At 36.5% G+C, this 12,930-nt stretch overlaps 1 protein-coding gene across 23 annotated transcripts in view; it reads right to left on the reverse strand.

The window, feature by feature from the left end:
• The window catches only part of SSBP2 (single stranded DNA binding protein 2), a gene marked incomplete at both ends in the record, with an annotated part of 297,446 nt that overhangs the window by 207,000 nt on the left and 77,516 nt on the right, over window positions 1-12,930 (reverse strand). For all 23 annotated transcript variants that reach the window (XM_080717342.1, XM_080717335.1, XM_080717337.1 and 20 more), the window contains one exon: window positions 2,255-2,327. In XM_080717342.1, coding sequence (XP_080573468.1) covers window positions 2,255-2,327 — 73 coding nt within the window. The remainder of the gene's footprint in view (window positions 1-2,254; window positions 2,328-12,930) is intronic.

A 12,930-nucleotide genomic window follows, 5' to 3' on the forward strand; every position in this document is an offset into this window, starting at 1 on the left:
AGCAGGGTCTCACTGAGTTGCAAAGGGCCTCACTAAGTAGCTGAGGCTGTCTGCGAACCACGATCCTCCTGTCTCAGCCTCCCATTATTGGCTCCTTGAAACGTCTCCCATTTTCTCATTTTTTGAAATTCCCTGGACACTCCACATTTCTTCTTGAGATATAACTAACAACCTCCTAAATTCTTTTTTTCTTTTTTTTTTTTTTTTTTTTTTTTTTTTTTGTTGTACTGGGGATGGAAAGCATGGGCATTCTACCTCTGAGCTACAACTCCAGCCCCATGTTTTATTCTTCATTTTAAAACAGGGTCTCACTGAGTTGCAAAGGGCCTCACTAAGTAGCTGAGGCTGTCTGTGAACCATAATCCTCCTGTCTCAGGCTCCCAAATGCTGGGATTACAAGTGTGTAATCCCGGCTTCTATTATATGTTTTTAAGCTTTGTTTTTGGCTAACTTGTGGGCTAAGAACTACTAATACAGTATAAACAATTAAAATTTTTAAGAAGGGAGAAAATCTATAATCTTTGCAACATTCTAATTCTGTTGGGTAGAGGAGGGTTGGTACAGGGGATTGGATCCAGGGGTACTCCACCACTAAGCTACATTCCCAGCCCTTTTTTTATTTTTACTAAGCTACATTCCCAGCCCTTTTTTTATTTTTAAGACAGAGGTTTTACTAAGTTGCCCAGGCTGGCCTCAAACTTGAAATCTTCCTCCCTCAGCCTCCCAAGCAGCTAGAATTATAGGCATGTGCCACTGCACTCATCTTATAATTTGTAATTTTATTTGGTAAAAACACTAAACCTCATCCCTCATCTGAGGCATGAATACCATGCAAAATTTTAGGAATGAAAAAGAATTATCTTTATATATTATATACTAAAATAATATAACTAGAAAAAAACATAGCTTCTAATGCATCCAAAGTAATAAAAATTGACATAAAATTTAAAAGATTTCTTAGAATTCTGCTTTACAGGTATTGAATGTTGAAGGACAATAGAGCTCTAAATCCATACATGGATAATGGCTACCATATTGGACAGCACAGATATAAAGGAAAAAATCAGGGCTTTGGAATTAAATGGGTTTGGAATTAAAACAATCTAGGCTTGAATTCTAATTCTATAACTCACTAAGCTGTATAATCATGAGTTATGTAAACTCTCTAAGCCCCATTGGTCCAATCAGTAAAACAGCAATAACATGACCTGCCATGTATGCCATGTAGATTTCTTTCTTTTTTTTTTTTTTTTTGGTGGTACTGGGGTTCCTGGAAGCCCTTCTACCTCGGGGCTACACTCCCCAGACCTATTTTTACATTTTCATTTTGGAAACAGGGTCTCCTAAGCCAGCGCGCGGCTGGCTTCGAACCTGCGCGATTCTCCTGTCTCTGCCTCCCAAGCGCGGGGATTACAAGCGTGCGCCACCACTCCCGGCCATGTAGATTTCTTAAAAGAATTAAAGATAACGAATGTAATGCACCTTGGCATACTATGTGCCTACCATATAATAGAACTTAATATCCTCATCATTCCTATCATTATAATACAGATTGGAGAAAAAAATAATACTGTGAGAAAGTTCAAATTAAGTTTGAAAAAGTGAAGAAAAAGAAAACTTGAAGTAAGATTATCAAAATTTTAATGAAACAATCAATAAACTAAATAAAAATAAAAGCCACATTTTCCAAAATTGTGAATAATGCCAAAATAAAACTGCTATCACCAGCAGTATAGTAAGGTATTTTTTAAGGAAAATATGCTTTCTTGATTATTGTTGCCACGCTAAGATTACTTTCTACTTCAACAGGAGACAAATGGCTGGTATGTTGACTAGATGAGAGTGGCAAAGAAATGGCATTTTCTGATACAAAAAATGCTTATGTAGCTGGGAGTGGTGGTGCACGTCTGTAATCCCAGTGCTTGGGAGGCCGAGACAGGAGGATCGCACAGGTTTGAAGCCAGCCTCAGCTACTTAGTGAGGTTCTGTGCAACTTAGTGAGACCCTGTTTCCAAATAAATTACAAAATAGTGCTGGGGGTGTAGCCCAGAGGTGGAAAGCCCCCGGGTTCCACCCCCAGTACCATACACACACAAAAAAAAAATGCTTATATAATCTACAGTCTATATTATGCAACTGATAACTGAACATTCATTATACAAAACATAATAATATTTTCAAGTAAGAGTTATGGTATATTTTATTAATTTATACAAGATATCAAAATGCAATTAAGAAAATACATAAACCATACCTCTGATAAAAACGTTTGGGCTGATTTCTGAGCTCCTACATGGAGCAGATATTCATATACATAGAGTGCTAACCTAGAAAAGAAATAAAACATTTATTAAGAAGAGGAATACTTAAAATTCATCCTTTAAATAATGCACATATTACCATAGCAAAAAATATCTTATTTCCTAATAATGAGAGAAAATATGCCCTTCCTATAAATATTATATTTATGTTCATAAGGACCATGAACTAATTAAAATAGTACAAGAAGAAAAGGACAAAATATCTTCTTTTGGAAATGAATATCTAAATATGACTTTTCTCTTAAATCATTTTACTAAAACTTCATTTCCTTTAATACTGTTTATAACTAAACATAATCTCCAATCTTATTTTTAAAATAAATGAATTAAGTTATTGGACTTTTCCAGATACTTTATATCCTTCTATCTTCTGGTGTATGTTAATGTAAACCCTAATTATTTGTAGAACCAAATGCCAAAATTTGTGTTGAATATCCATTTTAAAATTTGCTTAGCAACCTCTCCTTATTCTTTGGTTTAACTATATGACCAATTTATATTTTAGTTTATAAGGCACTCAAATTCACAACAAACCATAATAGCATGTAAACATTAAAGATAACATCATATTAAGCTTGTGGGTGCTTACAGTTTAAAGGTTAAATCAAAATTACATATAAATTTATTACTCAAATATAGAATATTGAATGTTCAATATATATTTATATTATTCTTATTATCTTGTAGATTCAGAATTTTTAAGCTACACCATGTGGCTCAATTTCAATATAGCTGCTAAAATATTATTCATAAACCCAAATTAGTCTGAGGCAGTATTTTTAATGATATCTTGGACTGATGCCCAGATAGCTCATAACAGTTCAGTTTCTGCTGCACTATATTTACCAATATTGAACCAGGTTTACAGTAAACAATACAACGTAACAATAACCACAATTCTGTATAGCTGTACCACTTCTCCTGCAAAGCAAATTTCTGCTTGTTAAAGATTGATGGCATTTGTAAAAGTGATAATGTTCTTCATTTTCATGTAGACATACCAGGCATGACACCAAAAAGAAAAGCCTGTACAAATTAAACTGCTCTGTCCATTTAATTCTTTCCCCATTCACTTCTTCATTTTTCTTCAAACTGAATGACATTTCCTAGATCAGTCTTTGCAACCCTACCCCTAACACATGTGAAGTATATGGCATGCTCAATTTGGTAAGGGTATCTCCCAAAGGAAGTGTGGCTCATCCTCAGAGTACATCAGAAAGGATCCAGGAGTTGGAATATCCCCATAGTTCCAAGCAAATATTCCAGATGATGCTTGTCACACATTTTTCACAGATACCCAATACAATCTGCCTCTCCACTAACTACTCCCAGTCCTATCACATGATTCACTAAGATAGAAAATTGAAAGGGAAGAATTGTGAGATCTTCCTGGGTAGACTAATGCCTGTGGCAGTAGTGCCCTACTGCCTAGTGAGAAAGAAATAACTTCAACTAATTCCTGTGGTTTCAAAAATCTTGGGTCTAGAGCAAAACCAATGGTATAGAGGAGGCAAGAATGGAGCCTGTGTCAAAAACTGAATAAAAAATGTTTCACCAAGTGTGGGGAATTTGAAAGTAAGACGCAGAATGAAACAGAGGTACTGGGATGGGCCTGTGGGAAAGAGATCTCAGAAAAGTAAAGGCCAGAGTACAACTACTGATGTGTCCTTTCAAAAAACACCATTCTGTAAAGTGAGTGATTTTCTTATCGTCTGTAATCTCTTCTTTATAATAGTGAAGGCAATAACAAATTCCTTATATTTTTCCTAATTAGTTAAATAACAAAAATCATATCTAAGTACAAATAAAACTAAAATCAATAATCCTCATTTTCTTTTCATCTTGGTCTAGGCAATGATTCTAAAAACTGTATTTGGAAAGGGCTCGGAATGAGGGAAGGGGGTTTCAAATCACTTACTGGAGGCTCTGAAGCACCTCCCTCGGTGTGTGCCTAGCCTCCTTCCTTAGAACTGTGCTGCGGCAGATCATTATGACAACAGGGTGACGGAGTAGGATGGGGCCAAGAAAACCTAATGATAATGCCACCTCACTTATCTATATTTTGCAATCTCCTCTGAACAAAATTAATGCTTCCCAGGAAGTCAGGACCTATCCTCCAAAAAGGGTAGCAGGGAGCGACGGATGGATGAACAACTGATTGCCTCTACTGCCAGGATGACTCCATAACACTGAACCAGCAATTCTCGAGTATTTTAATTATCACCTTAGTGCACAGTATTTTCCAAAGCTATCTGTTTACCTCTATCCTCTGTCCCAAGTTCCAAATCTGCTTCTCCAAATTACTATTTAAAATATCTAATGAGATGTTTCTCTCTTAAATTAACCATGTCCAAAGTTAAAATCACCTTCTCCATCTGTTTTTATACTTGTGTTCATCATGAACAAAATACAATTTCTCTGAATCTCGGTTTCCTCATTTATCAAATGGGAAGAAGAATATTTTCCTTGTATTGATCATTAGAAAGCACAGTAAACAGTAACAATCATTGTTATAATTTCAGCTAGTGCTGAAATCCAATAATAAATCCAATAATAAATATATCTCCAAGTCATGTACTAGATTCTAACGCCATAGTCTCTCCCACATTTACTATTCCTTTACATCCCCTTCCTGCTCCTAAGGAACCACACACAGCAACAGTAGGAGCTATTAGCTTCAGACACAAATACTCTGTACTTCCCAATTGTTCCCCATAACAAAAGCCCTGAAGCTACCAGAAATAAGAATGCCCAGAAAGTTCTGAGTAGAAAACCTGGCAACAAAAGATACTACTTGAACACAAGTGATTTCAGGAAGGCAGGGAGTGACAATTATCCAACCATGCAGGTAAATCAAAGCACAATCCCTTACCCAGTGATATAGCACCAAACACAGGAAGGCAATGTTTTATTTGAATTTAATTTCTACTAAGCAGAAAAAGTTTAAAGATAAATATTGAATTTACTAATATTCAAATAGTATATATTTTTGAATTAAGATTTTCTATTTTCTTTTTATGATATTTTAGAGATTTCAGTCCTTTTAATAAAGTAAAGCAGCTATTTAACCTAGTAACATAGTATAATCTAAAAACATAGGAAATATTAACAATTGTACAGTAAGATTTGGTAACAAAAGGTAGATCCAAACTTTTATTGTTATTATTACATTAACTAATGAAGAAGCATGTCTGATTCATGTCTTATACATCTTCAATTATCTTCATTCCATTCTTAATTATTTTTGGTACTGGGATTTAATCCAGGGACATTCTACCTTGGAGCTACACATCCCCAGCCCTTTTTACTTTATACTTTTAACCTAAGTTGCTGAGGCTGACCTCAAACCTCTGATCCTCCTGTCTCTGACTCTCAGCTACTAAAATTGCAGGCATGAGCCACCACTCTTGGTTCATTCTAATTTTAAACTGGGTATCAGTGACTGAGTTATCAAAATTATGACCAACAATTTGAGAGTGAGAGCCAAGGACAAAAATACCAAATATATCTGATACAGCTCTCCCTGATCACTACAGGTACCTAACCTTTAAACGTCAGAGCAAAGGTAAAAGTTAAAATGAGAAAAACATAGAGGGAAACCAAAGGTTGAGCCCACTTGGGGCTGCCCTCAAAATGATAATTACATATGACCTACATACATCACACACACTTAAATCCACTGTACTTCAATTACTCACACACATGCACTCACAACTGCCATAGCAGACAGAATGAAAAAGCAACAATGATAAAATTTCACAATTCAAACCATATCAGTCTCCATTCATACAGGGTCAAATCTCCCTCAGCCTGTCCTCAGTAATTTAAAATCTGTAATAACTGGATGTGGACAGGTCTACTGTCTAACCTTTTAACCAATTGTGGGAGATCTCACTTTTAACCAAAAGTGGGGAGATCTCACTTTTTATTTGGCACATTTTCATAACAAAAATGAGTTCATAAAATTTAAAATAATACAATTAGAAGGAAATTAAAGATACATAAAAATGAAAAATTATATAAAATGTTAAACTGCTGACTGTCCTTCCAAACATCAAATAAAATTAAAAATCAAGCCGGGTATGGTGGCACACGCTTGTAATCCCCGTGCTTGGGAGGCGGAGACAGGAGGATCACACAGGTTCGAAGCCAGCCGCACTGGTTTAAGAAACCCTGTTTCCAAATAAAAATATAAAAAATAGGTTTGGGAGTGTAGCTCGGAGGTAGAAGGGCTTCCAGGAACCCCGGTACCATAAAAAAAAAATCAATAAAGAACTGAGAAAGTAGGATATGTAACCAATAGTATGGCAAAAGACCAATATGCCTTATATAATAAAGAGCATGAATAAAATGATATGCCAGAATATCAGGATATAAAAACCTCTCACTATTAACCCCAGGGGCATTCTACCTCTGAGCTACATGCCAGCCCTATTTTCTTTCTTTTTTATTTTAGAACAGGATGCAAATTGCAGAGACTAGCCTCAAACCTATAATCCTCAGCCTCCAAAGTACTGGGATTACAAATATGCATCACCACACCCAGCAAAGACCTGAACTTTTAAATAATGAGCAAGGTATAAAAATTAAAAGTCAAGCCGGGCATGGTGGTGCACACTTGTAATCCCCACGCTTGGGAGGCTGAGACAGGAGGATTGTGTAAGTTCGAGGCCAGCCTCAGCTGGCTTAAGAGACCCTGTTTCCAAATAAAATATAAAATAGGTCTGAGAGTGTAGTCCAGAGGTAGAAGGCCCCTGGGTTCCATCCCCAGTACCACCAAAAAAAAACAAAAAAAGAAAAGTCAAATAAGAGTGTGCAACCACTAAGCAGTGCTAAGAAAAAAAATGTTCAATTACCTAGTCATAAAAAAAATCTTAGAATTTCATTAATGAATATATTAAGACTTTTAAAACATTCAGCACGGATTCAATGACTATAAGAAGAAAATGTCTAAGTGTAAATGCTAGTTTTTCAGGAAAATAACATAGTGAGACTAAAAGGTTTTAGCAAATGTAAAGCTGTAGAACAGTATCATAGTACATATCCCTCTATATTACATGTCTACTAAGCACCAGAGTAATAAGTGTCATCCCCATGCTTCTTGCCTTGTAGAATTATTTGAGTTAAAATAACATATTTTATTGCAGAACTTTTTTCCTAGGGATTGGAGACCTAGGATAAGAGGAAGATTATTTTATTATATAACCGGCTTCTTATTTATTTCTCCTGAGCTTATATTGCCTATTTTAAAAGAAATAAGAAAAATTTTAATTAAGTAATATTTATAATATTTTACCTGATAAATTTTATTTTAAATAATGAATCAGAAATCCAAATTATTTACAATGAGGCTTGTAAGAAAATTATGGCAGTAAAAAACTGATAACCAAAATATCTGACAGGAAATATATTAGACTGTGATATAAACATATAATGGGAAAACTTTTTTTTTTTTTTTTTTGCGATACTGGGGATGAAACCCAGGGACATTCTACCTCTGAACTATACCCCCAGCCCTATTTTTATTATTTTGAAATAGGGTCTTACTGAGTTGCACAGAGCCTCACTAAGTACTTGAGGCTTTCTGAGAACTGTGAACCTCCTGTCTCAGCGTCCCAAAAGCTGGGATTACAAGCATGGCCACTACACCCAGCTGGGAAAACATACTTTTGAAAAATATTTAATGAAATGAAAAAATGCTCAACTCATTATTAAAATTAAGAAGTCCCAAAATACATACAATGTGTGCAGAAAAATAATAGAAGGAAATATGAGTTATAGCAAGTGTCAGATGAAGTTAAACTAGCATGAATGGGTCAGAAAAGCTAAGTAAAATAGTACAACCATTATGGTCTGCTTACAGTAGGGGCAAACATACCTTTTCTCCCACAGAAGGCCTCAGGCAACTCTTATAGCACTACCCTCTAACTAAGAGTCAAAATGGTAGCTTTGTGTCTCCAGTAAATGATTAAACTTTGTGCCATGCAAAATCTATGGTATTTATTTGGGTACAAAACAATGTTAAACCTGATAGATTTTCTGTAAGTATATTTTCCCAGTTTGTTTTCTGACTTAATTTTGGTCAAGACTTTTCTTTGAGGGAAAGGGAACTTAGAAAACAATAACAGGGTAACTTTATTTTTTATTTTTATGGACAATAAAAAACTGTATGACATACAACATTAGGTTTTTATATATGTATACACTTTTTTTTTGCAGGTCTGGGGATGGAACCCAGGGGCATCTGACCTCCAATCTACACCCCCTGCCCTATTTTTTACTCTTTATTTTGAAACTGGGTCTCACTGAGTTGCAGAGGGCCTCACTAACTAGCTGAGGCTGTCCGCAAACCGCGATCCTCCAGTCTCAGCCTCCTGAATGCTGGGATTACAAGCATGCGCCACCACGCCCGGCTTCATACACACTTTTAAATGGCTAAATCAAGCTAATTTTACCTCATATATTTATTTTTGTGGTGAGAACATATGAAATCTACTCTTAGCAATTTTCAACCATTTAATACATTGTTATTAACTATAGTCAGCATGTTGTATAATAGATCTCCTGAATTTATTCTTCCTGTCTTATTGAACTTTTCTACCCTTTGGCCAGTATCTCCTCATGTCCCCAATTCTATCTCCTTTCACCAGTCCCTGGTAATCACCATTCTATTTTCTGCTTATATGAGTTTGACTTTTTTAGATTTCTACATATAGTGATATCATATGGTATCTGTCATTCTCTATATGCCTTGTTTCACTTCATGTTCATGTATGTTGTCAAAGACAGAATTTCCTTCTTTTTCAAAAGCTGAAGAGTATTTCATGTATACTACATTTTCTTTATCCTTTCATCAACTGATGAACATAAGCTGGCTATTATGAATAATCATGCAATGATCATGAGAATGCACTTAACTCTTTGACATACTGATTTAATTTCCCTTGAATATATGCCCAGTAGTAGAAATGCTGGATCATCTAGCATTTCTATTTTTAATTTTTAGGAACCTCCATATTGATTTCCTAATGGTTGTACTAATTAACACTCTCACCAACAATGTACAAGAGTTCCCTTTTACCCCACATTTTTGCCAGTTCTTCTCTCTTTGCTTTTTGGAAGTAGTCATTCTAACAAGTGTGACTTAATACCTCATTGTGTGTTGTTTTTGTTTTCTCAGTGCTAAGGACTGAACCCACAGCCTTGAGCATGCTAGGCAAGCCTACCACTGAGCTACATACCCAATCTGTTTTTATTTTGAAACAGAAATCTGGGTAAGCTGCGCAAGTTAGCACTGAACTGTGATCTTTTTGACTCAGCCGCCAAAGCAGCTGGGATTATAAGCATGCACCACCACACCTGTTTCTAGAGGTTTTCATTTCCATTTCCCTGATGATTAGTGATGCTGAGCATTTTTTTTTTCATATTATCTGTTGTCATTTTCATGCATTCTTTTTAGACATATCCGTTCAGGTCCTTTACTCATTTGTCTTTTATTAGTGCACTGTAATTATACATCATAATGATGTTCAAAGTGACAAATACATACATGCATACAGAATTTGTTATGTGTCTCAGGATCCACCCTGCTCCCTCCTCCTCCCCATTGATAAATATTAACATTGATAATGTATAGGATTATTTGAATTGTTTCCATCATCAGCTCTCCCCTTTGACCCCTCACCTCCTTCCCCAAACCTCCTTCCACTATTCTACTAGCATCTCCTTCATTTATCTGAAGTCCTCTTTAATTTCTACTTTCCCTTTCTTTTGTTCCTTTTTATTCAGAATATTTGTTGTTTCAATCTTGAGTTCCTCGTATATTTTGAATATATCCCCTTATCAGGTGTTTGGCTTTCAAATATTTTCTTCCATTTTATAGGTTATTTACTTACTCTGATAGTATGATGACTCCAACTTTGTTCATTTTGCTCAAAACTGCTTTACTTTGGGTCTTTTTTTTATTTCATACACATTTTAAAATTGCTTCCTATTTCTGTGAAAAGTATCATTGGAATTTTGATAGAGACTGCGCTGAATCTATAGATTGTTTGGGGTACTATAAGCATTTCAGCAGTATTAATTCTTCTAATCTCTCACAGATAAGTAAAAGGTAAATACTGTCTATAGTTCAGAGTTAATTCCTAATTCTCTTTCATATACCTGTTTCTTGTGTCCGTATATACTTATATATGTAAGTCAGCTATATTTTGGCTGAGGATGTAGCTCAGTGGTACAGTACTTGCCTACCATGCAGAAGAAACTGGTTACATAATAGAGCTCAGCAAAAATAAGTAATTAAAACTCAGCCAACTGCTGGGCATGGTGGCATACACTTGTAATCCCCACACTTGGGAGGTGGAGACAGAGGATCACGTTGGTTTGAACCCAGCCTTGCTGGCTTAAGAGACCCTGTTTCCAATATATATATTAGGTCTGGGAGTGTAGCCCAGAGGTAAAAGGGTTTCCAGGAACCCCAGTACCACACACACACACACAAAAAAAAAAAAACCCGCAGCCAATAAAAATAAAAATGGCCTAATTTTTAAACTCCATAAACACAGAATATTTTTCACTTATTTGTGTCTTCTTTAATTTTTTATCAATTATTTATAATACTCAAAATATTTGTCTATATAAAAATAGTATATCTTATTTTCCCCATATTGTTATTTAATTAAATTAGTCTTGGCCAGTTGTTTGTTTGCTGTCTGGTTTGTTGTAATGGCTTAGATTTAGAACGTCCCCCTAAATGCACAGAAACAAGGAAGCAATGTTGAGTTCAGTAACTAAGGAAGGGTCCCAGTGTGTGGGTGGCCTTGGGAATTATATCAGGTTCTCCCCTCCCTTTGTTCTCTCTGCTTCATGCCTTCTCAACTTGAGACCAGAGCTTTGTGCACACTCTCTCACCCACTTCTTGCTACTGTGCCCTGAGCTTCAGACCCTAGCCTCATAATGAACTGTGCTCAGAATGTCAAAAAAAAAAAAAAACTGTGAGCAAATAAACTGTTCTTCCTCCATGTTCTGTGTTCAGATGTTTTATATTATAGCAGTGAGAATGTTGAACAAGTCAGAAATTAGTACCAGAAAAGTGGGGGGGTCAGTGCTATATGTAAGACTGATTATTTGTTTTGTGAGTCTTAGGGATTGGTTTGTGACAAGAAGTTGGAAGGGCCAGAATGTGGCTAAAAAGGCAGATGGTAAAGACTGCGCTCAGATTTTGGAGAGCAAAGAGGATTCCATAGAAAAATGGAGTAGAGACCATATGTATGAAATTCTGGCAAAGAATTTATTGGCATTTTGCCTGTGTCCCAAAACTTTGTGTGAGGCTGAATTTAAAAATAATGGGCTGATTAAATTGGCAGAGAAAGTCTCAAAACAGCAAAGTATCCAAACTGCTTTATAGATATCAATGTCTGCATTCAGCAAACTGTACACCAAATTTCAGGAGTGGAAAGCAAAATAGAAAGACTTTAGAGATTTGTACTTTGGTCAGAAAGACATGTAAAGTGGGGACTCAGAGAGATAAAAGAAAGTAAGATGGCTGAAGGACAGTTGAATGTTTTTATTAGAAAGAAATGCAGAAAGGGCAGTTCAAGGTTTGCATAAAAGAAAAGGAATTAGGTCAGGGCACTTTGCAATCATGGTAACAAAGGTGGCCATTTTGAAGAAAGGAACTTTTATTTCTTCCCTGTGGCCTTGACAAGGAAGACCCAGCACATCCCACAAGGGTCCTGATGGAGGTAGACCCCATAGCTATGACTGAAAAGGGTGTGACTATCTTCCCTGCTCGTAGTTTGTTTGGGCAGTCATTAATGGTGGCTTTGCTGAAAAAAAAAAGGGGGGGTCATGAAATCTTCCTCCCAGATTTTGAAGGAAGGCCTGAGAAGCAATGCAGTAGGTGACAAGGTTGGAATCCCTGCTAGCAGGTGCAAATGGGGCAATTTATAAAGTTGTGAGGGTGAAGTCAAGGTTGCAAGAAAAACTCCACAATCAAAAATGCCAGAAATGTGGAACAACTGGGAGGAAAGCCATATAGCCAGACTGGAAGAGCAAGTACACTTCACAGTCAACCAGGACACAGGGACAGGACTACCAAAGCCCCTGGGAGATCATATCTCACCACAATGTACCCTGGATGCCAAAAGTGGAGCTGTAGGACCAAATGCTTGCCCTGCTGGACTTCAATACTATTCTGGTACCATTCCCCTTCTCTATGGCCCTATTTCACCCTTTTAGAATGCAAATGCTTACTCTGTGCAATTATACATTGGATGTATGTAATGTGCTTTTTTAAATTGGGGCTCACAGCCAACTTTGAATATCAGAGGAGACTTTGGACTTTTCAGTGAGGCTAGAACTGTTAGGGCTGTGGGAATTCTTAGATGTGGACTAAATACATTTTACATTATGAAGTGGCTGAGAGCTCTAGGGGGTCAGAGGCAGAGTGTAATGGTTTGGATTTAGAATGTCCCCTTACACCTCACAGAAACAAGGTAACAAGCTGGCAGTAGGGCTTGGTTGCTAAGGAAGGGCCCCTGAATGTGGCCTTGGGGATTTTCTCAGGTTCTCTCCTCTCCTTGTTCCCTCCGCTTCCAGCCTCTACAAG

This window comes from Muscardinus avellanarius (genome assembly GCF_963383645.1).
Source record: "Muscardinus avellanarius genome assembly, chromosome: 1".
Lineage (NCBI taxonomy): Eukaryota > Metazoa > Chordata > Mammalia > Rodentia > Gliridae > Muscardinus > Muscardinus avellanarius.